At 34.7% G+C, this 24,578-nt stretch overlaps 1 protein-coding gene across 1 annotated transcript in view; it reads left to right on the forward strand.

The window, feature by feature from the left end:
- The window catches only part of LOC124353467 (mitochondrial proton/calcium exchanger protein), a 47,170-nt gene extending 30,722 nt beyond the window's left edge, over positions 1–16,448 (forward strand). The window contains exons 9-11 of the mRNA XM_046803311.1: positions 4,158–4,363; positions 13,985–14,135; positions 16,046–16,448. Of these exons, the coding sequence (XP_046659267.1) occupies positions 4,158–4,363; positions 13,985–14,135; positions 16,046–16,375 (687 nt within the window). The 3' untranslated portion in view covers positions 16,376–16,448. The remainder of the gene's footprint in view (positions 1–4,157; positions 4,364–13,984; positions 14,136–16,045) is intronic.
- The last annotated feature ends 8,130 nt before the right edge of the window (positions 16,449–24,578 follow it).

Genomic DNA, 24,578 nt, shown 5'->3' on the forward strand with positions numbered 1-24,578 from the left:
TTTGATTGAATACTTGTGTTATAATAAAGTGTGACCCTGTTCACTTGTGTAGGATTTGTGATTGGAGAAACTACTGGCTGTTGTTGTAGTCATATACACTGGTCGCACTTACAGCTAGTCATATCTGGAGATTTAACCCATTGGCCTATTAGGACAAGCGTCAATTGCGTGGTTCTGTGTGGTACCGTATATGTCAGAGAATACATGGATGGTGTAATCTTTTGGGTCAACAAGACACGTTTTCAGTTTTTACATTTTTTTAAATAAAATACCTAAACAAACAATACAGGAGAGATTTTAGGTTCTGTAAACAGTAAACGTGGTGTAGATACGAATTATGCAGTAGTAAAATTAAATTTTAAATTGACAATGATGGAGATTCTCTCTCTTCAGTTGTTGAAGGAATTGACTTTGAGGATTGAGTTACTACAGAACAACTAGTGGAAACAAGAACAATTTCAATGACGATTCTGAGCCTTAGTTGAACGATCAAGCCCTATGCCAATGATTTTAGATTTATTGGATAAAGTTATTGAGCAGGTATATTTAGTGAAAATATTGAACCAGACTTCTGGAAATGTTCATTTGAATATATAAGTAGAAACTGAATTTATGGTATTGTATTTAAATTGATAGAATAACTCCTACAAACTTGGATTTCCTAAGTGTATGCAGTAAGGACAAAGTAGCTTGGTCAATGGGTTAACACTACGTTTCGAGATCTGCAATCTGATCTCTTCTTTTGAAGAGATCTCTCTTAAGAAGTTAAGAAGTCTCTTAAGAACTCTTAAGAAGAGATCAGATTGCAGATCTCGAAACGTAGTGTTACTGTTTTCTTGTTTCACTGAACAATGGCAAATGTCCGGAAAAATCCTGTTTCCTTCACAATCCTTCCATCGTCAAAAATAACCTTCAAACAAACAATGGGTTAAGCTGAGTGAATGTTACCTCATGCTAAGTTATGTCGTTACTGGCTGGCCGAGGTCATGACTGTATTAGAATAACCATTTGCTCTTACAAGCACACCTTACTCTCTGCTTTCTGCCATCTTGTATGCTACTTCCTACTTTCTGACCCCATCAATCTACATGTAATCCAAGTTTATGCACTGTTGGCCTCAATTAGTAGAAACCTTCTATACTTCATTAAATGAAGAAGAGAAAAAATAATGAATAAGTGATACTTGTGATGCACTATTAACTACGTTGATAACAAACAGTATTTGTCTATTGTTAGCAGGTACCTCAAATTGATGAGTTCATCTTTAGTACAAATTACAGCATAGTTTAATTAATGTATATAAGCTTTGGTTGTAGTATTACTGGCCTTTGATCTACCACAATTATTACAATAAATTATCACAAATCACTTTTCCCTCTCTATAACATATGGAATATCAAACCAGTAAAATTAAATCAATATACTAAATATAAATACAATTTTCTTAAAATTATCCTTTATAAATTTATAATATAAATTTAATTTCCCTTTCTTTTTCTAAAAACATTAAATACCTTCACAGTTTTATGAGAAGTTTTTGAAAGTCGGTAGTCCTACACCTCTTGCTCCATCTGTTTTGGGTTGGACATGTTCGGAGTAGAGGAGTGGAGACGAGGTGAGAAAATTCCCGCAGATAGAAAGAGTTCTGGCTTGCTGATGATCCTCCAAGGTGGGGTTTCCTCCACTCTTGACTCAGCCTGTTAATGTGCTATTGTCTGTCTGACCAGACTCTCTAACCAGGACAGTTTTGTCTTAGACTAGACAGTTTTTGTTGAGTTTGATTCTTTTTACTAATTTCTGCATGAATGGCAGGTGGTTTGGGGTTTTTGTGGTATGTACAGTGTCAGTTGAGTTGTTTGTAGAGCAGTTTATTGTGTTAAGATTGTTTTAGCTATGGTTCTCTTTCTTTGTGATTCAAATGACATTCCAAGATGGTAGTTTGACATCATTTCATGGCTTTGCTATTCAGAGAAATTTTCCTGTAAAGAATGGTTACTAGTTTTGTTAAACAAAAAATGTGGTTGAACACATGCTCCCTCTCTTTCCTGTTCCTTCTCACTTCCCATTTAGCTTTGCCCCTTTACTGAGTTTGCTTGGTTATAAACTCTTTGTCTACATTCTCTTTTCTATTTTCCTGTAAAGAATGGTTACTAGTTTTGTTAAACAAAAAATGTGGTTGAACACATGCTCCCTCTCTTTCCTGTTCCTTCTCACTTCCCATTTAGCTTTGCCCCTTTACTGAGTTTGCTTGGTTATAAATTCTTTGTCTACATTCTCTTTTCTATTTTCATGTAATGTAAATTCCCTTTTTCAATACAATTTTTATATGGCTATCGTATGAATCTACTTTCAAAAATTAATTATGTTTATATCCTCCAGTATATTTTTTACTATTTATAGGTGCGATATATGATATGGCATATGGTGACAGAAAAGTTTAAACTCATAAATGTCTTACACATTGTTCGTAAAAAAGTAATATTGTATAGTTGTAAAACCGCAGAAGTAAGATTGTAATAGACATTGTCGGTAATTCTAAGCAATATATGGGTCAACCTCGATTTTTCTCATATTACAATATATTGTTCCAATAGTCAATTAGAGAAGGAAATGACTAGAATTTCTTGCCGGAAAGCAGTTATAGGGAGCAGGCAACTGCCAGACGGTCATATATTCTTAGAGTTACCTATTAGTGATCAGGGGCACTGACGTGATCTGGGCTTCAAATTTGGAACTACTCGAGTTAATTTTTTTTCTAAAAGAGCAAGCAGCGCGAAGCGCTGCGCAGCGGGCAGGCATCGTGCGTGATCCTTTTTTTTATTAAAAATTTTTGATAAATTGTTATTACATATTACAATATAATGTAGGTAATGTATGTAAAACAATTTTAAACACATAATTACATGCTGGAAAGCAAAGTAAACCAATATAATCCGCCCAATACAAAATCTCCGTAAGTAATCTGTGTCATTCCTTTGGCCTGAATCAATTCAGTATAGACGAAGATCACGTACGATGCTTGCCCGCTGCGCAGCGCTTCGCGCTGCTTGCTCTTTTAGAAAAAAAATTAACTCGAGTAGTTCCAAATTTGAAGCCCAGATCACGTCAGTGCCCCTGATCACTAATAGGTAATTCTTGCAGTTGCCTGCTCCCTATAACTGCTTTCCAGCAAGAAATTCTAGTCATTTCCTTTTCTAATTGACTATTGGAACATTATAATGTAATATGAGTTGCCTGCTCCCTATAACTGCTTTCCGGCAAGAAATTCTAGTCATTTCCTTTTCTAATTGACTATTGGAACATTATATTGTAATATGAGAAAAATCGAGGTTGACCCATATATTGCTTAGAATTACCGACATTGTCATTAGAGAAGTAAAGGATGCCATATATTTTTGCTGACAATATCTGTTATTTGTGTTTAGACAACACAGTAGAGTGAGATGACTTTTAGTGGAAAGAGTATATAGTATCACTAAGCTGCATGTGGCCTATTTTATCTATGCGGACCAGAATGATTCTTAAGCAAGTGTATATATTACAAAGAAATGATTGATTGATTAAATTAGCAATTACATATTAATACGTATCAATGTTCTTTGCACTAATATATTGTATAACATTTACTTAAGCTACTCTGAAAAATAGCCGAATTACAATAATTATAAACAATAAAACTTATGGCTATAAATGAATATTTTTATGTTGAATTTTAAGGTTTTTAGTTTGATAAAAGGTTTAGTGTTGTTTTTTGTTATATCAGTGTGATTTTTGTACCTGGTACAAAATAAAAAAGGATATGATCACTTGCAAAGGAGATCAAGATAGTTGATGTGAGATAATCAAAAATTCTTAACACTTTTTTATGTGATATAATCTGAGTGTACAGGACCTTAATAAGGTTACGAAGCTGGTGAAGCAGTGAAATTGGATGTGAAAGAGTAAAGGGAATCCATGTGGCTCTCAAGTACGTCATTGTCTGTGACATAATGTGATGTGTGTTACCAGGACGTACAAAACTTGTAGGAAGTGGTGACCAAGTTGGTGAAGGAGACAAAGACGACAGGGGTGGAGTTAAAGGAGTGGAAGTTAGTTTGTACATGGCTGTTAGATACTTTATTGTCTATAACTTGATTGTATATTGTTTGTGTCTCCAGGATGTACAAAACCTGAAGGAGGTGACAAAGTTGGCGAAGGAGGCCAAGGCAGTGGAAGTGGAAGTGAAGGAGTCAAAGGCAGCCAAGCGGCTTTCCCGTACTGTCAACAGGATGATCTCCAAGATGGATGCTGCCTTGGCTGAACTCGAGAAAAAAGAGATGGCCAAGAAGGAGAGTTTGCAAAAAGTGGTTACTCAATCAACTAGGTAAATTTATTTAAGAAATTACTATTAGATATAAATTATACCTATAACTGTTGTGGTTAAATGTCACTAAAAGTTAAACATCAATAGAATATCATTCTTTAAATGTTTATGATGATGACAATAGTATTAAGTTATAATGTATATGGTAAGGAAGAGAGCACATCTCTTTCCACTTGGTAGATGAATATTCTTTATCTTGAAACTCTGAAATCCATCCTCCAATCCTTGGCTCCGGAGCTACTCATAAACTATCATTGATTAAAATGTTTTCATACAATGTTCTACCAATAGTTTTCATTCTGATCCACCACAAGACATTTTAGTTCTATGGAAAACTTCTTGCTCTAGGACTCTGCCCCCTGTTGTTCGTTTAGCCCCAACAATAAACTGGACTTTGCAGTTTATTTATAGAACATCATGCCAATTTTTATCAAGCTGCAATTATAACTGTAACTATATTTATATTTGTGATAATGAGATTTGTGTTATAATCAGTGTTTGATCTGATTAATTATATTGAATCTTAACTTGTAATTAGATAGTTTAATTATATTATAAAGTGCATAATTGAGGATGAATTTTTGAAAGGCCAACAGGATTAATTTACTGTTGTTGTATTAAAAAAATATAACACATTGAGTGCTACTGGCTCAAATTATAGTCCAAACTCGCTTCAGATGCTGCCAGCTTCATTTCGAGCCTGGCTTCATTTGGCTATTATTACTTAATGCAGCCAGTATATGGTAATCACTTGAGGTGGAATGTTTATCGTTTCATAGCGTTCTGAGGGTCACCTGTTTATGTGATTGTAGACTTGTGAGCTAAATAACTATATTTATCATTACTGTGTAGTTGTGGTTAGTTTAGTGATTGTGTTTGAAATATTTGCTATAGGTGGTGGCTAGTTGGGTTGTGGATGGGAATCTACCACGCCTGTTGTTTTACATCTATTTAGAAATGAAATCTTTTAGCCTAGTAATGCTAGTGATCCAGTTGTCTGATTTACGTGGCAATGATAGTGACCTTCAAGGTACAGGGCTTGATGTGCGCCTGGCTCAGCTGTGGCAAGAGATAATAATGATAATGACGGGTGGTTTGATGATGTAGGTGATGTAATTTACAATTCTTAGTAGATACCCTTCACAGAAGATTTTAAAAACATACTCTTTTTTAAGAAATGAGCTTCTATTACCATTACCTCGCAATAACAAATCAATTGATTGGTTTGAACTTTGCTAGATAACACAATTTTATAGGAAATAGTTGATGTTACTAATGAACCATTGAAAATAACAACTATAATAGGTAGTGTGATTGGTAGGGTATCCTTTAGAAAGCGTAGAGGTATTATTATCAGCCCCGACCGCATTGCTAGTCATCCTCGAAAACGCGGCAATCACGTCAGCCTCACTCACAGGTGCAAATGAGAACCGGCAGCCAGTCACATCCTGAGGAGCAACTCTCAGCTCGGTGACATAATCGATAGCTGCAGATTCATCTATTGGTAAATTTACAAAATTGTAATTTATTACATCGAGGTCAAATGAAACAGGGGTATCAACATCTGACTTTCCAATACCTAGGCCCTTGACCCTGTTCCATAGCGACCTCGTGGACTGCCGCTGAGACAGAGTTCTATAGTAAAACCTAACTTGGACATTTCTGATTTGCTGTGTACAATTCCTCAGGCTTGTATATAGCCCAATCTTGCGAAGAATTTGACCTTTTGACCTTACAGAAAGCTGAGTCTCTGTTAATGTTTCTGTAAATCTTTTATGAAATCATTTATCCAAAGGGCAGGAGCTTTAGAGATTCTTTTTGTGACAATCAGTGCATGTTTATCAAATAAATTGATAAGGAAAGAGTTAAAATGAATAACCATGTCATCCACATTATTGGCGGCAGTAACCTCATGCCAGGGCAAAGGAGCAGTATTAGTGAGAAGAGCAACATGTCTAAGTCTCTGTATTTCCAGTACTTAATGATTTTGGCTTAGATGTTGGGGTTCAGAGTTTATGGGCGAAAAAAAATTAGATCATGCTTTGAAAGTCCAAGGGCAGGAAGTTGTCCGTGGTGTGCCACATGGGCTGGGTTGGAGACAGCCATGATATCCAGCCAAGTAACGGTTGTGGTAGTATAGTGAGTAGCTTGAAGTGGAAGTAAAGTCAGATTACAAAATTGCAACATCAAGTAAGTTTGGTCCTAAGTAGCAGGTCCAATTATGTCAGAGTTCGGGTCTCCAAAAGGCTCTCTTGCTGATATACAGGCTTCAGAAAATCTTTCTCCTTCAATGTCGCCACACACGTCAGGACCAAACAGTTTTACTCTGGTCTCATCTGTAAAAAGTACATGCTTCCAATCTTGCAATGTCCAATGAAAAGGTTTTTGTGCAAATTGATAGGTGAGCTCTCTTCGATGATCTCTGGTGAGTCTTGGGCATGTAGCAGGTCTCCTACTTCGTAAATTAGATTCCCGAAGACGGCGATGAATGGTTCCAGCAGAAATATTGAGACTACAGACATTTCTGGCTAATGCCTGTAGATTAGATCGTGTAACGGTCCGATTTCTCAAGTACTAAGTCTCAAAAACTGATCATCTCTTTGGTCTGTGGCTCTGACATAGCTCACACCTCCTGTAATCAGAACCAATATCATGGAATCGAGAGACTACCCTACTAACTGTGGTGCGATGTACACCTACCCACCTGGCATCTGCACTATAAGATAGTCCAGCTTCCACCAAAGCCCTCACCCTGATCGACTCAGATATGGTTAAAAACCGATACTGATCCATAATGACAGAAAACTAACCACTAAGTGGTCTCTTTTGTGATACACATACTTCTCCCAGCGCTTCTGCCACTGTTGAAAACATTTCTAGAAGGCATCTTTTGGAATGCTGTTAAGCTCAGCCGTTGTATTCTGTTTAATGTCTTCTCTTTCTTGAAATCTGGTTCCTTTAAGGGACATTTCCAGCTTAGGTAATAACCAGAAGTCGCAGGGAGCCATGTTGAGAAAGTACAGAACTTGGCGAACCAGAGGTGTGTTGTTTTTAGTGAGATAACCCTGAATTAGATGTGCAGAGTGGGCAGGTGCATTGTCGTGATGGAGCTGCCAAGTTTTTGTTGCCCACAGACACGGTAGTTGGTGCTGCACAATATTACATAGCGATGAAGAACCTTAAGATAGGGTTCTTTTGTGATGGTTTGGCTATGTGGTGCGTTTACTCATGATACACCACTCCACTGGAGTCAAAGAAAACTGTCAACATGACCTTGGTTACGAACTTGCCGTGCTTTTTTGGTGTTGGTTGAGATGTGTGTTTCCACTGCAATTATTGCGTCTGAGTTTCCGGGTTGTATCCATAAATCCTGGATTCATCACCAGTGATCACTGTGGTCAGAAAGTCAGAGTTACTATTTGTACTGTCTAGTATGTCTAGTGCAATTTCAAGGCGAAGTTGTTTTTTGCTCCATTGTCAGCAACTTTGGAACAAATTTTATGACCACTCTTCTCATTTTCAAATCCTCAATTAAAATTGAATGTACTGACCCAATGCTGACTCCCATTGCTTCTGCTAGTTCTGGGACTGTAAGACGATGGTCCTCAGTGACTTAAATTTTACACGTTTTCAATAACATTTCACATTTCGGCTTGTCAATGGCCTGCCGGAACGCCACTTTCCACTAACGTTTGACCATTTTTGAATCAATTGTACCACTCTTTTATTCGAGTACTGCTCATGGCAGACTCCCCAAATCCTAATGGAACTTGCGAATCGCCAAGCTTTTGGCAAAATGTAATGCAATAACGGTGCTTAAGTCTTTCTGTCATTTTATAAATTGATTAAAACTACTGAGCATAACAGAGAAATCTACACTACTAGGCTAACTGCCGGCGACTGAAGCTTTGTCATGATACGAAACAGTGCATGTGCATACATGACAGTCCCCCTCCACATTCCCACTAAGCTTGGCCACCAACACTTCATTCGTTTAAGCGGGAGGACAGAAGGTCCGGTACTTTTTGAACAGCTATTGTATATGTATCTTTAATGAACCTTTAATTATTCATTTAGCATTATTATTACAGTCATATGCTTGTAACCTTTAATTTCTAAATGACTTGAAACATGATGCCCCTTTGTAAATTGTGTTCAAGACAAAGTCAGATATAGATAAATTTAATCATAATTATAATTTGAGAAATTGAATTAACTTTAGTTTACCATCTCACATTTAAAATTATTAAAAAATGTCCCCAATAAATGGGTTTGAAAGTACAAAAATCTACCAACTACAAGGAAAAATAAAAGTGAAATAAATTAATGGAAAAATCTTACTACTTATTTGAGAATATTTTAAAGATACATTTACTTAATATCAGTAGCTGTATAATAAGCCTAATTGATTTCACTTGCTTCAGTGATTCAATGATCTTTTGAACCTTCAATTTTGCTTTGTATGTGAAAATAAGGTCAATAAATGAAAATTTTAGATAAAAGCTATTGACTGTTGATTACTAATACAGTCCAATCTTGATAATCCGACAGATATGGGACCAGCACAATCTCAGATTACCAAGGAGTCCAGATTACCAAGGGTGTCATTTACATGATGCATAAATAACATATAATCAGTAAGAAATGTGAATATAAGCAAACACTATACTGTAAGAAAAAACCTTTTTACTGTACGTACCTAATTATAGTAGAATGAACCAACTGTGCATATATAAGTGAAAACTCAAAATACCATCTTTACATTAAAAAAAATTAAAAACAGTTTTTTGCTTCTTCTTACTTAGATTCTGAAATCACATTCTCCTAGAGATTTTTTAAATGAACTATTGTCTCAATTTCAACACCACGCTCTTGACAGCAAGTTATAACGGTAGCAGCTGCCGACACAGCATCATTACAACTGACATTAAAAGAACTAGCAGCCACTTCGATCTCGTTGCCGTCAGTCTTGCCGTTGTCTGGAGTAGTGGTCTCTTCAATAATCTCATCATCATTTAAGTCGGCATTTAGATCAGCCTCCATCAGCAACTTCATTAGACCTTCTCGTGGTATGCCCTCATTTTCTTTCAACATTTTTTGTTAATAAATGAACAAGTCATAGACAGACTATCCAAGTAAGTTTCATCATAATCTGTTTCGTTTTCAGTATCATTTTCAAGTGATGGGTGTGTAGGCCACACGTTTTTCCAAGACAAAATGTTTATTTTTGTAACTTGGTTCCAAGCAAAAGCAGAGTTGATGACAGCATCCTTGATATTAAATGTTATAAAATGTCTGAAATATCATCTCTTGTGTTGCTCACAATGTCATCAACAAGCGTTTCTTGTAGTGCATTTGAATGGTTTTTATGACATTTTGGTCAAGTGGCTGGGTCAATGATGTTGTTTTTTTTTTGTAAAAACATTATCTCAATGCTTCCATCTTTGGTTTTAACTGTCATTTCAGTTTCATTAGGATGGCCGGGAGCATTGTCCAACAATAGCAATGTTCTTTTAATTTATTTTCTGTTAAAAACTGTTTGACAGAAGGAATAAAGTTCTGTTAATAACATTCTTTAAAAACATCCCGGGAAACCCAAGCTCGATTTTGAAATTTGTAAACAATTCGTAAGGTTTCCTTTTTAACATTTTTAAAACACCTAGGGTGTTTAGACTTGCCTACTACCAATAGTTTTAACTTTTGTATACCAGAAGCTTTGTGCATGGCAATTAACGTTAAACTTTCTTTTTTTTAACTTACTGCCAGAAGCACTTTTTTCTTCATGAGTAAAATAAGTTTTTGTTGGCAACTGACGCCAGTTCAAACCCATTTCATCAGCATTGTACAGTTAATCGGGAGTCAAGCCCTCAGCTTCAATTTTATTTTTTAACTTAATTTAAACGCCATTATTTCTGACTCATCAGCTGACAGTTTTTCACCAGATATTTCAAGAAACCGAATTCCGTATCTGGATTTAAAATTACCAAGCCATCCATCGCTGGCACAAAAGTCATCTTTATTTATGACTTTATTATAACAAGCTTTTGTTTTCAAAACGTCACCTGATATTGGAGCATACCTGTGGTTTTAACAACAGAGGGAAAGAAACCCTCTGTTGTTGAAACCATGTGTATAGAGACTCTTCAATCCTGGGGAATTCACCACCCTTTAAAGTTTTCCTGTCTCCAGGCATACTTAATACAGACTTCATCAACTGCTCAATGTTACTTTTATGTTTCACAATGTTATAGACAATGGCCCGCCCTATTCTGTACACAGCGCACTTAACGCAGCCGGTGGCTTCCCTCATTCATAACGTTGAATAATGGACCACTTCTCTTCAAGTTTCAGTGTTGTGTGTTTACGTTCAGATGCCACTAGTACAATACTGTACAACATAATAGATTGCGCACGCACACATATCGTAGCAAAGGACGACAGACTTTATGGACAGCTCACGCGTGGCTGTTAGGCAGTGGGGAAACCGGAACGTTCGATTTTGGTGGAGTGGGGGATCACGTTGTAACATGAAACACAAACAGCTGTAAACTTGTACAGTATTAAGTGGCCTAAGCGGCCAGTGCCGGCTGCCGATAGCCTTTTTCGAGTGTGTCGGACTACTGAATGTGTCGGACTGGCAAATGTCGGATTATCAAGATTGGACTGTACTATTATTGATAAAATTATCGTAAAAAATACTTGTCTTAGTATTTAAGTTATATGAGGTGTGTTCAAAAAGTATCGTGAATTTTGTGTATTTTCAAAAATTATTTATTTATTCGTGAATATCTATTTTGTCCCCTACAAAATAATCCCCCTGGGATATACACTTGTGCCAACGTTTTTTCCAATCTTCGAAGCACTTCAAAAAATCATTTTTTTGTATCTTGTTCACCTCCTCCTTCGATGCCGTTTTATCTCGTCAATCGTGGCGTAGCGTTGTCCTTTCATGGGCCTCTTCAGTTTCTGGATCAAGAAAAAGTCACAGGGGGCCAGATCTGGGGAATGCGGTGGCTGTGGTATCATTAGTTTGTTGTTTTTGGCCAAGATGTCGCGTACAAGCAGCGATGTGTGAGCAGAGGCGTTATCGTGGTGCAAAAGCCAATTTTGTTTTTTCCACAATCGGGCGTTTCTGGCAGATTGCTTCGCACAGATAGCTTCACGCAAATTGCGCACAACTTGCAGGTAATATTCCTTATTCACCGTTCTACCTTGTGGCAAGAACTCATGATGCACCACGCCCCTGCAATCGAAGAAAACTGTAAGCAAAACTTTCACATTCGACCGAACTTGGCTTGCTTTTTTCAGTCTTGGTTCGTGCGGCAGCTTCCATTGAGATGATTGAGCTTTGGTTTCCACGTCATAACCATAAACCCACGATTCGTCACCAGTTATGACCCTCTGGAGCAAATTCGGGTCGTCACGGACAGGTTCCAACATCTCATTAGCAATGTTCATGCGATGCTTTTTTTGATTAATTGAGCAATTTTGGTACGAATTTTGCGGCGACCCGTCCCATCCCCAATTATCGATTAAAATCGAATGGCACGAGCCAATCGATATGCCTAGGTCCTCGGCAATTTCTCTAACGGTGATTCAACGATTGGCCAATTTCATTTTCTTCACTTCATCAATTTTTTCGTCTGTTGTTGAAGTGCTCGGGCGTCCGGCACGCTCTTCGTCGTTCACATCTTCTCGGCCTTCTGAAAACATTTTGTACCACCAATAAACGTTGCTTTTGTCCAAAGTAGCTTCTCCGTATGCCACAGTCAACATTCGGAATGGATCCGCGCACTTAATTTAGTTTTTCACACAAAATTTAATACAGGTTCTTTGTTCCATTTTTTTGAATAGGTAAAAATCAAAGACGAACCAAAACACGTGCAAGCAAAGCAGCTGTCAACAATTAACTGAACATTCAAAATGGCCGAAATTGTCAACATAAGTGAGAGACATATGTACCAACATAACGCCACAAAAAAATCTAAATTCGAATATACATAACCCGCGAAAATTCAAAATTCACGATACTTTTTGAACACCTCGTAATTTAATAAGTGTTATAAATAACAATTGTGTGCACGCACATGCATGGTTACATTTTCTTCTGTTCTGTATTGCATTATTGTGATGAGTAAAACGTTGTGTTCAATACATTTTATTCTATTCTATTGTTAAAATTTCACAAGCTTCATTGTTGAATCTTGTCAGTTTTTTCACAAAAAGCTGCTTTTACTTCCTTTACAGTTGACACTTTCCCTGAAGAAAAAAGTATTATCTAAAAACTCATTACACCATTAAAAACTGCATATAATTCTGAACAAAATAGCGAAATTAAAAGTAATTGACTAAAAAATAAGCATACAAGAAAGAAAATCATAAAACATTGCTAGTTTACTCTTTTGCGAACGGAACAGAAATAGCAGTATTTTATGAAATAAAAAAAGTTTTGGAAATGATCCCAAATAAATAGTTTTAATGCACAAAATGTCTTCGAAATCTGTGATGGTAGGTAATTTATACCCCGTATACGACTTGTCCGTGTACTTATTTGCGGTAGGAATAGTTCCTGGATTTTAAACACCTATTATTATAGTTTAGAATTCATATCTTATAGTCATAAATGTCTGGAACATAACTATGATGTTGTCACTTAAATGAACTGGCAAAGCTTCTTTAGTAATTAAATTTGCAAACTAGTCAGTTGGTGGGTAACCTTTAAGGTAAAGCTTATAAAAATTAAAAAAGTGCTTACTTATTATTTATTTTAATTACAAGAAAACTATTATTTTTTTAATATGAAAATTTTTTAAATACCCACTTTTAGCTGTTTTTGTTAAATTTGACATAGGTCTTTTAAGTTTATGAAAATTGAGGTATAACACTTTTTCACATATTATTTGTGTTATTTACATTACATATATACACTTTTTTGAAAGCTGATTTTAGTAGGTTTTTGTTCAGTATGGGAAACTTTGAAGTAAGAAGCCATACACAAATCTACTTCGCAATTACTGCACTGGTAAGCGATTCCCTGCACACTTTACACTTCGAGAAAACTACACATCTCATTGTAAACCTGTCAGCATGCCCACACCATCTAGTGGCATAACAGTGAACTTACTGTTATTTATTTCACTAGTCAAATCGTCACCCGTCAAAAATAAAACAGGTTGTTGCTGCATTACAGCCCATTTGTAGTCTTAAGTTAGTGATGAGTTAGTAACTCAGGTTAGCGGGTTAAGATTTTAAATTTTACTTTCCAAGTATTTTGGTAAAAATGTACGGTTTCATTGTTATTATTAATTGACAATTCAAGGTCGTCCATGTATCCTCTCTGAGCCATATAAGCCTTGCGGAGCTCCTCAAACTCAGATACATATTTGAGTAGCTTTAAGTAAGGTCAATGTTGGTGTTAATAGATTAAGTAAATTGCTTAAATAAGATTACGCAAATTAGCACAAGTTCAATGAGATGATGATAAATTTCTATCGATAAACTACCCAGATGAGAACATAATATTCTATTGAACAGCTGGGATTAAATTTCAATTTTCATATTTTTGGTGGCTGCATATGAAGACGTGCATATGATTAACTAACTCTGGTTATTTGCCTGCAGTGATGAAATGTTGAGGGTGGACGAGTTGATAGAAGCCATCCACAAACTGCAGAAGGTTCCTGATGCCTCACGCCTGGCCAGCATTGCTGAAGTGTTGGGAAAGATCGATGTTGACAAGGATGGCGTTGTCAAAGTTGATGATCTCCTTAAGGTGATTGTTACAATAGCTTTACCATTATGCTATTTATAACAAAGTGGACTAGTTTTTACTGTTCACAATAAAACTGGCAAAGCACTAAGATGGCTGGAATTCCCTTGTAATCTTATTTATATATTACAACAATTATTTAATTGTTATATATTGTTTTATACTCCCGGTCCTGACTTTTTCCCAGTCGGATGACCACCCTGATATTGTTAATATTTTAGAAAAATTAGAGCTAGCATTGGTACATTAGTTCAAAAGCATAGTCCAGGGAACTTTCATCTAGCATAGTTCTTGCCGACTGCTTCAAAGGGAGTTTTCGGAGTCACATTCTGACCATCTTATGTTTTAGAACATTTTCTAAGAAAGATGGGTACTTACCTAATCGCTTAAATCTAAAACTGTGTAAAGAAAATTCTTATTTCTTTTAGAATGTTCTTCTTCTTCTCACTATAAATGTAAAGAATTTGAAAATAATAAACAATGTTTACACAGAAAAGTTGATTTGATTACATTAGACATGCTCTTTTAATTAATATTTCACAACTTTAGAGACCAAGATGAGATTTGTCACTTCTTTAAAAACCATTGGGGCGTAGACCAGATTTTCTAAATAAGAATAGGCCTATATTCATCCCTGGAACTGTAGAATGTCCTTGTAAAATTTCAGTACAATCATTTGAATAGTTTATGTGTGAAAGCAAAACAAACAAAGGCACTTTGGTATTTATAAAATTAGTACACTTACGGCTTCGCATGCAATTTTGTAGATTTTACACTTATGAGCACTTCTGATTCGAGTTAATTATATTTCCAACGCCAGTGTTAAGCTTGCCTTCTTGCCACAATCAAGAAAATATACTAATAACAATGATAATGTACCTTCATCCACAATTCAAACTGTGATCATAACACTACTATAGTTTCGCCTTTTAATAAGTCATCTTCTGGTATCAGTGTCAATAAATATTAAAAGCGAGGATTATCCATCTGAAGTCGTCATAATTTAAAATTTATGAACACAGGACAACAACAATGAATAAATAAATAATAACAAAAAACACAACATTTTATAGGCCTATCACACACAAATATTAAACATGATATAACATCACGGTCAACAGAAGACGGAAAAATATGTGAAAAAGTATATATTTATGGCCATAGTATTTTACTCCAGTCTTAGTGATTTTTTGTTCCATAGTTCATTTCACCTTGTTTCCTGATCAAGAAAATATATATCACAAATCAGAGAAACTTTTTCTATCAAAAGACAACTAAGATGGGTTTTATAACAATCTTTAAGTTTATAGTAAAAATTAGATTAGTAACTCTGTCTTTTATATATAACACTTAATATTTGCTAAAAATGTACAATTAAAAATACATTAAAAATCACACTCTAACATTTTTTTACAGAAAAAATATTTTAGTATTTTAGAAAATTTAGAGCTGGAATTGGTAGCCTAAATTAGATTAAAAGCTCAGTCCGGCAAACTTTCACGTAATATAGGTATTATAAACTTGAATATTCATCATTTGTATGAACAATCTCTTTTTGAAGCCATAACTGTCAAACTTGACTCTCAACTGGTATTAATATCTATTTATAGAACAAATGGATCAGACTGACCAATATCTGAGTCAGTGAATGTCAACAGTGACTCACCATTGTGTGCCAATAGAAATAAGATCAATAGAAACGCTTATTCTGCAAATTTATCATTTATTTTACTTTAAGAATGTATAAAGTATCATATTTGCTAACCCTCTTTGTGATTAATCCTTTTGCCCACACATGCACAACTAGCAGCTTTTCAAATCGGGTGTTCACTATAAGAGTAACAATATATTGCAGTATACTGCCATTTTGATGTATTATTACATTCATGTTTCCAATTTTTGTTCAACTACAGGTTCTGGAGGTGATTGGTCGAGAGAACATAAAACTGAACGAAAAACAGATCGATGAGGTGATAGAGCTGCTGAAGAAGGAAGAAGCAATCAGTGAAGAGAAAGTCGGGGAAGCTGGTAAACCAGCTGAGTCGAAGGATAGTAGTGATAACAAGATGAAAGAGGCTGTGGAGATGTTCAAGGTGACTATGCCACCACTACAGGAGCCAGACTCTCAGTTACCGAGTCCACCAGTTGGCCAGGGAGTCAAGATCAGTGGTGAGCCACCATCGTGTGCTGCCATTGAGCAAAAGGCCAATGGACCAACAGAAACGCCTCCTACAAAGTCGTGATTTATTTTAGTTTAACTTAAGTATTTGTATTGTGTAAATGTCTTGTTAACAATATATAAATAATTATTCAGAATTTACAGCAGGTATTTATTTTCGTCCTCATAGCTCTGATTTAAATTATAATATTTAAATAGATTATTTTCCTTGAATTTTATTCTGTGATTAAAAATGTAAATTTGTGTGTAGTGTTTGTTCGTGTCTGAATTTTGCTTTCAATTGCAGTTTTAAATTTTTTTTAATTTTGTCAGTTGATTTTATTTTTTTCTGAAATAAGAGAAAGATATTTTTATTAATAATATTTTATCTTATTGTCTCCAATACTAATATTTTGTGTTCTAAAGTAATATATAATATTTCTTTCAGAAATTAATACTTGAAACAAGAATTATGAGGAGGGAAGTTGAAATCGTTGTACTAGTAGTAATACTTTTAATTCAAACTGATTGAAGCAATAGTTATGTAAAAAAACTATTTTAGATGATATTTATTGTTTCCTGTGTTATTGCTAATTTACACAATTAATCTCTACCTTTGAATAATATGGAATCCTCTGGTTCATATTTCATACAAACATTTATAATGGCTACACTCAGCAAACTGTTTCACGAATTTAGATAATGTTCTGTTTTGTCATAAAAATAATTATTTTCCAATTTGACATTAGATTAAACTCATTCTTGGTTGTATAATACGAGGTGTGATCAAAAAGTTCCAGGACTGAATTTTTATACATTTATTCATACAACATACAGGTTATTCGAATTTGTCTCCTTCAAAGTAATCCCCTTGGGAAGCTACACATTTTTCCCACCGGTGTTTCCACTGATCAAAGGCCCCAGAAAACTGTTCTTTTGTAAAGGTGTTTAGCAGCTCCGTCGTTTTTTCTTTAATTTCGTCAACTGCTTGAAATCTTCGTCCTTTCAGGGGTCTCTTGAGCTCGGGAAGAGAAAAAAAGTCTGCTGGAGCCAGGTCAGGTGAGTAGTGGGGCTGAGGAATGACAGTCATTGCGTTTTTTACACAAAAGTCACGGATAACTAATGCAGAGTGAACAGGAGCATTGTCATGGTGAAGGACCCAATCACCACTTTGCCACAGCTCAGGTCTCTTTCTTCTCACAGCATTACGCAATTTTCTGAGGGTTTCAAGATAAAGAAAACGATTAATTGTTTGACCTTGTGGAAGGAATTCATAGTAGACGACACCTTTACAGTCAAAGAAAACCGTAAGCATGACCTTCACATTTGATTTGACTTGACATGCTTTCTTGGGTCTTGGAGAGCCTTTTGATGTCCATTGTGATGATTGGGCTTTTGTTTCCACATAGTAACCAAAAACCCATGTCTCGTCTCCTGTAATGACATGATCCAAGAAGCTTTCGTCGTCATTTGCCTTTTGAAAAAGTTCCTCAGAAACATGAAAAACGTTTTTGGTCTTCAGTTTTGGCACAAACTTTGCTGCAACACGAAGCATTTGAAGTTTTTCAGTTAAAATTTCCTGACATGACCCAAATGAAATGTTACACTCTTCTGCCATTTCACGGATTGTTAATCGACGGTCTGATCGTACGAGAGCGTTCACTTTAGCAACATTGTCATCATTGATTTGACGTTGAAGGGCGTCCGGAACAAGCATCGTCGTCTGTGGATGTTCGGCCATCTTTAAACCTCTTGAACCACTGATGACAGCATGATCAGCTTAGACATTCTTCACCAAAAGCCTCTTGTAACATCAAAAAGGTTTCAGAAAACATTTTGTTCAGTTTCATACAAAACTTTACACAAACACGTTGCTCTTCTTTCACATTCATTTTCATTCAACAAAAAAAATAGCCAAACTCTATAAAACTAATCTCAAACAAACTGTGCTAATGTTACTTTCAGTGATGTTATGATTGATCTGCAAACATAGCTGTGTTACTGTTGAGTCAGGGAATACAATGCTGCCAACCGCATCGCTGTGAAACATTGCATTCCCATAGTATATAAAAAGTCCTGGAACTTTTTGATCACACCTCGTATATAAATTACTTTAAATGTTATCTTAACAGTTAAAGGCTAATGCCAATGTTTTTTTGACAAGGTGGTGCACATTAGAGGAAAACGATGAATTTTTTTTATTTTATAAACAATTTAAAAATATCAATGAACAAAAACTAATTTCTCAAATAATTAAGTGAAATACTTGTAACAATGTAACATATATTTCAGTTTTAAAAATATAATGATTGGTTGTATTTAACTCTTTAGGCCAGATTGCTACTCCAGTTGAAAATTGATTCCATACCCATCTCTAACATCAATTTATTTTTATTATAATGGAAATTATTTTAATAAAAATGTTTATACATTCTTGAATATGAACACAATTCTAAATTTATAGGTATTGTTACTATTTTATGTTTAACCAAGTGCATTGTAAGCAAAATCAGAACATTAGTGGTTGTTGGCTAAAATAATGTTACTACTATAGTAGGAAAGAGTTAGTTTCGGGTTTGGTAATTAATATTAATATGTTGCTAATTTACTTATAATTTGTATAGTTATATTTATTATTTTTTTATGGATGGTGCATACTGCCCCATTAGTGTTGTTTCATAGACAAGTTTTGGCGGTTGTATAATATAATTATATATTGTATTTGTACCTTTAGTTTAAATGTATTTTAATTGCATAATAGTTTCTCTTCGTTCATTGTATTGTTCAATACTACATAATCTAACATAGGCTTTACAATAATTTCAGGCTATGCAGTATGCATTAATTTTCTTTTCAAAGGCTATGTTGTGATACAACTTGGTAGTCGCTTTCCAGGGAGAATATTTTAATGCAATTACTACTCTTAAGTCAATTTTTATTACAGAAATCGTTACTTATAAAATAACTTTTAACTATTTATTGATTTAAAAATGTCTAACAATGTTCATATAAATGTCGAGCAATAAATAAAATTTTGTTCTTCCTAATAAATTATTATATTAATTATAATGTGCTCTTAATACAAATGTGACTTATAGGGCCTTTCTGAATCTTTAGTTTAAAAACCAAATATTACAAATTACAACAGTTATCATTACAATCCTGTCTGAAATAACATCTGCACGAATAAAAATGTTAATAAATAATTACAGAACATAACCGATTGTACTTAAACCAAATGAAAAGCTTAATACTAACATTATTGCTCTGTATATACAGCTAGTATGTAGTCTAGTATTAAATAGTTTAGGGGGATGATAAAAAGATCATGTAATAAAAAAGTAATAATTGGTGCTAAGTTAAATACTGTTTTAATTAGAAATTAGTCAAAACTCTATCATTACCTTCAATTATATTTTAAAGTTTTAAAAATAATTGTTTTCCATCATATTGAGTAGGAATACATGTTCTATTTAATAACGTATTGTTTCAATAATAACTTGTGTGGAATAAAATCTATCAATGAAAATGCATTTCTGTGACTCCCTTACAGTTTTCAGTGATGTTTGTATGTCGTACAATAAAGTTGGTTAAACTCAAATCTTCACAATACTACTGTAAAATTGAGAATACATTTTCATTTGCTGTTTTGTTTTTCAACCAATATTTTCTCTTATGCTTTGCACTTTTACCCCCTCTGATATAAAATGTGTTAATTTGTGTTAAAGCTATGTTATTGTACAAAACTAGATTCAATAAATATATAGTTAATTTATTGCCTATGTGATTGTTATAATTTTTTAGAAATAAATATGTAGATACTTTTTGCTTTTAATCAATTAATTTATATTCCACACTTTACTCTATTTGTTGTAAAAAAGTTACAAGGATTAGCATATTGTAGAAACAAAGAATACAAGGTAAGGCCCATAAATTTCCGGCCTAGGGAAGAAGAATGGTCATAAAAACCATTAAATTTACAGTTTTTTTTTTCAATAATATTCTTTAAGCGCTATATACTTCATTCAGTGCTTAGGTAACATTTTTGTACATTGAATCCTCCTTTCCTGCAAAATGTTCTTCCACAGCTGCTTGGATCTCTTCATCTGTGTTAAATTTCCTCCCACGAAGGTCAGTGTCAGCTTGGTAAATAGTTATAAATCACTGAAAGCCAGGTCTGGGCTGTAGGGTGGATGAGTAATTTCTTAGAATGTACAGCCCTTCACAACAATTTGGGCAGTCAATGCTGTGTGCTCAGGTGCATTGTTGTGAAGAACAGGACGCTTCTGCTTAACTTTCCTCTAAGATTACATTCCACAAGCAGTGAAATAGATCCTAATAGCAGTCTAATACATCTCATTCACTGTGGTATTCCTTTCTTTGAAATCAATCCGCAGTGTACCTCTACAATCCGAAAATTTTGTTTTGACTTCTCTTTTTGGTCTTCTCCATTCCATGGTCTCATTTTTACTGAGATGGTCATTTTAGAGACCATTGTGTCATATTCAGTCATAATTGATTCTAAGAAATTATGTGGGTCCATTCTGTATTCATTTAAAAATTCATTAGAGCAGCAGACATCTCCTCCTTTTGAGCAGTTGAAAAAATGTTTGACACCAATCTTACACTCACCTTATTCATATGCATAATATGTTATTTGATGATCTCCATAATACTTGTCTTTGACAGTGCCAACCTTGGAGATATTTCTTTGGCCTTCAAACTCTGGTTAGTCAGTATTTCGGCTTCCACAGAATATGGGTAATCATCCAGAGCTTCTTTCCCAAACATGAACATTTTCACCCGTTCGTTTACTATAGAATATGAGGGGGAGAACTGCCCGTGGACTCCATTGAAGCACTCTTTTATTTATTCAAGAGTAAGGCCCTCTTTAGACAAGAATTTAATTACCATAAATCTTGAAGATTGTGAGACAGTACTATTTCCTCCAATGTCAGAGACAGACTAATAATACTGTGGAGATTCAGTAAAATGACAAGTGTAAAAGTATGGCTGCTTCTAGCGAAACTGGTCCCAGCCAGCTTGAGGCAAGGAAAGTATATCAGGTTGAAAACTTGCTTCGAACTAGTTTCTATGGAAAGTATCTGACTGTATGTAACTTTTAATTCAGATATGTCTTATTAAGTAATTAATTAGATGGTTCATTATTATAATGAATACTTTGGTCACAACTAAAAAGGGTTACAGCTAATAACACTTTTTTCTTTGTTTTGCACTGATATAGAATTTAGTCATCTTAAGAGCAGTGTTCTAAAGAGAGTGTGTGTCGAACTCTTGAATACTGATGAATCACAACAAGGGTTAGGGAACTGTCCGTCCATGTGGGAGTCAGATTAAAATGGGTTAGTAATGTGGGTAATAACAGTCAGTAAAATTGGTAATAAAGTTGTCATTTTTGTAGTAAGGGTCATTACAATGGCTAATAAAGGTTAGTAAAATCGGTAGTAAGCTATGGTTCATGGTTAATAAGGTTGAGTAATATAGTAATAAGGGTCAGTAAAATGGGTAATAAGCTCCACACTCATCATTCAGCTTTCCCATTACTTGTTTGTTTCTGTAAATGGTTCTGGTAATGAAAAAAATAAAAAACAGAAGCTAAAATTATATTCACATTAAAAACTAAATTGTGTCTTACTTTCTTGATCATACTTTATACTTGAGTTTTACATTAGATTAACAAATGTTTGATGATATACATTTTCTTTTCATCAGGTTTTTTTATGTAAATTTGGTTTGTAGACTGTAAGTTATGTATACCTGGGAGGTGAGGCCAAATAGTCGTATTTATTTTATTTTAAAATTTAAAAATCAAGAAAATTTCTTACAGGGTGTTTCCTGGTTTTTAATTTGTCGTGTTCTAAGTAAAATCGTAATGTATAAGCAAAATTAAACTTTTAGTATTTGAACAGGTAGATCTATGAAAACGTATTTTGTTTTGAAACATTCATTTGAGTTATTTGTTCAAATTTGTGAAGGTAAATTAAAAAATAAGCAACACAGTTTCATTCAGCTAATATACATGTATAGGGATTACATTCACAAACTGTTAAGGGAGTTAAACAATTAAGTTAGATGGTGCATGTAACTCGATAGGATTTGGCTGAGCATTAGTGAATAGTTTTACATTGACCTTATGAGTAACCATGATGCCAACGGGAATTAGCAGATTAAGTAAATTTGTAAACAAACTGAGTCCAATTGTATTAGATTTCAACATGTAGTAACTTTAATTCTTAGAATAACAGAATGGAAAATCAATATTAAAATTCTGTGACAAGATTTGATTTTAGTACACTTTTCTTATCACATTTTCAAAATCAGTTTACAGCATTACAAATATTGTTTTTCAATGATACTATAAGAACATACATTATTTAATTACATTTAATTTCATGCATATAAAACATTAGACACTGTGCGGTGCCACCGGTTAATTAACTGGTTGCAAGACGCTTGTCCACTCTTGGATCAAAAAGTATAGATATCGGAGTTTGAACGTTAACCACAAAATTTTCACTAAATCTGCCAATGGATGGGAAATGGTCTAATATATTAACCAATTGCGGATCGTATTGTTTTGGCGCGCGGGCACGAATTAATTTACGGTCAGCGGCCACACGAACAGCAATGTTGCGCCACAGTATCGCTCGCTATCGTACACTAGAAAATTCGGCTGTGAAGGTATTCGTTCAGATGGAACATGGGCCTACTGGGGTATCTGTGATGTAGGAACGATAACACGCGAGCAAGGTTCTGGGGTGACAGGGATGATGTCTAAATCATAGTCTAAATAAAGCGGCTCGGGCGAAGCGATTACAACATCCGGGTCATTGTCTAGACTAAACCCGCCAACATGTACGTCTGCGTTTTTTCGTTGTGTCACTAACCTCAAAAGTATTATAATAACAACTGAAGAAAACACCCAATCAGAAGCGCTAAAAAGCAGAGAGTAAACTCATATGAATGATTTTTCAACTTCGACGTACAACTGCGATCTGTAGGATATTTATAAAACTTTTTAAAACTCTAAACATAGACTGTTGTTAAATACTCTTAGTTGACAAGTGAAGACGATCGCCCGATCTATCAGACATTAAAAGAACTATGTGGAGGGAAATTTAAAAGCAGACCGCTTTTGCGACCTGAGCTCGTCGCTCGTGCCGTTAGGCCTGGCTGCTGCGTGACGAGCCCAGCTCGTCAGTGATCCGCAATGGGTTAAAATAATATTTAATTTATTACGACTCCTTCTTAAACTTATGGGTAAGAGTGGACCGCGCATGATCGTCGGCAACACCGCCCTCGACGTTCTGATGGTTCCCACATTTCGAGCATGCGCCAGCCACGGCAAATTAACAAAATCTGTTTAACTAAGTTAAAGTGTTGTTAAAACTATAGTTTTAAATTCTGTTTACAAAAATAATGACTATAAGCTCAATAAAGTGACCAATGTCGAGTTTTTTTAACCGAACCTAATTGAGAATGAAAGTTGGTTTACAAACAACTGGCTCGATAACAAATTGTATCCATATAGTTAAAAAATTCTAAAACTACATGCTCTAAGTTAGTACTCTTGTACAAAACTTTGGTCTTAATAGTTTTCCTGTTATGAATGTTCAAATTTGTAATTTATTTGAAAAGCACCAAAAGAGGTACCATTTTTCGTTATTACCAACATAAAAACTTAAATTTAATGTTTTTAAACAATTTTATTTATTGTAGTATCACTAGATAAGGGAATACAACATTTTCCAATATATAATTTTTTATTTTGTGCAAGGCCTTTCTGAATTGATTCAGAAAGGCCTCACACAAAATAAAAAATTATATATTGGAAAATGTTGTATTCCTTTATCTAGTGATACTACAATAAACCGTTTTTCCAATGCTCCAAGACTCTACATACAATTTTATTTATGTCTAGACACAAAAATGAACTAGGTAAATTTTTATTTTAATCCCATAATTTTCGCTGAACTAATTAGTTTGTGTTTATCTAGTTAGTTCAAACTAGGTTATCTATACTTTTTTTATGCAAGAGTAGTATCCAACGAACGACCATCTTGTTGCTATGACTGCGGTGCTGATGCACCTTGGCTGATACACACACGAACAAAAACGAATGTTGTATGCTTCTAAATGTCATGTCTTGGTGTCTGTAACTAGTACTGGAGATTTTTATGAAGTTATGTTATAGTGTAATTTTATTTTGAAATGACAGACATTCATAAAAGGTTAAGCAATTTCTTAATGATCTCTAATGAAGGTAC

The sequence above is a fragment of the Homalodisca vitripennis genome, chromosome 1 (genome assembly GCF_021130785.1).
Source record: "Homalodisca vitripennis isolate AUS2020 chromosome 1, UT_GWSS_2.1, whole genome shotgun sequence".
Lineage (NCBI taxonomy): Eukaryota > Metazoa > Arthropoda > Insecta > Hemiptera > Cicadellidae > Homalodisca > Homalodisca vitripennis.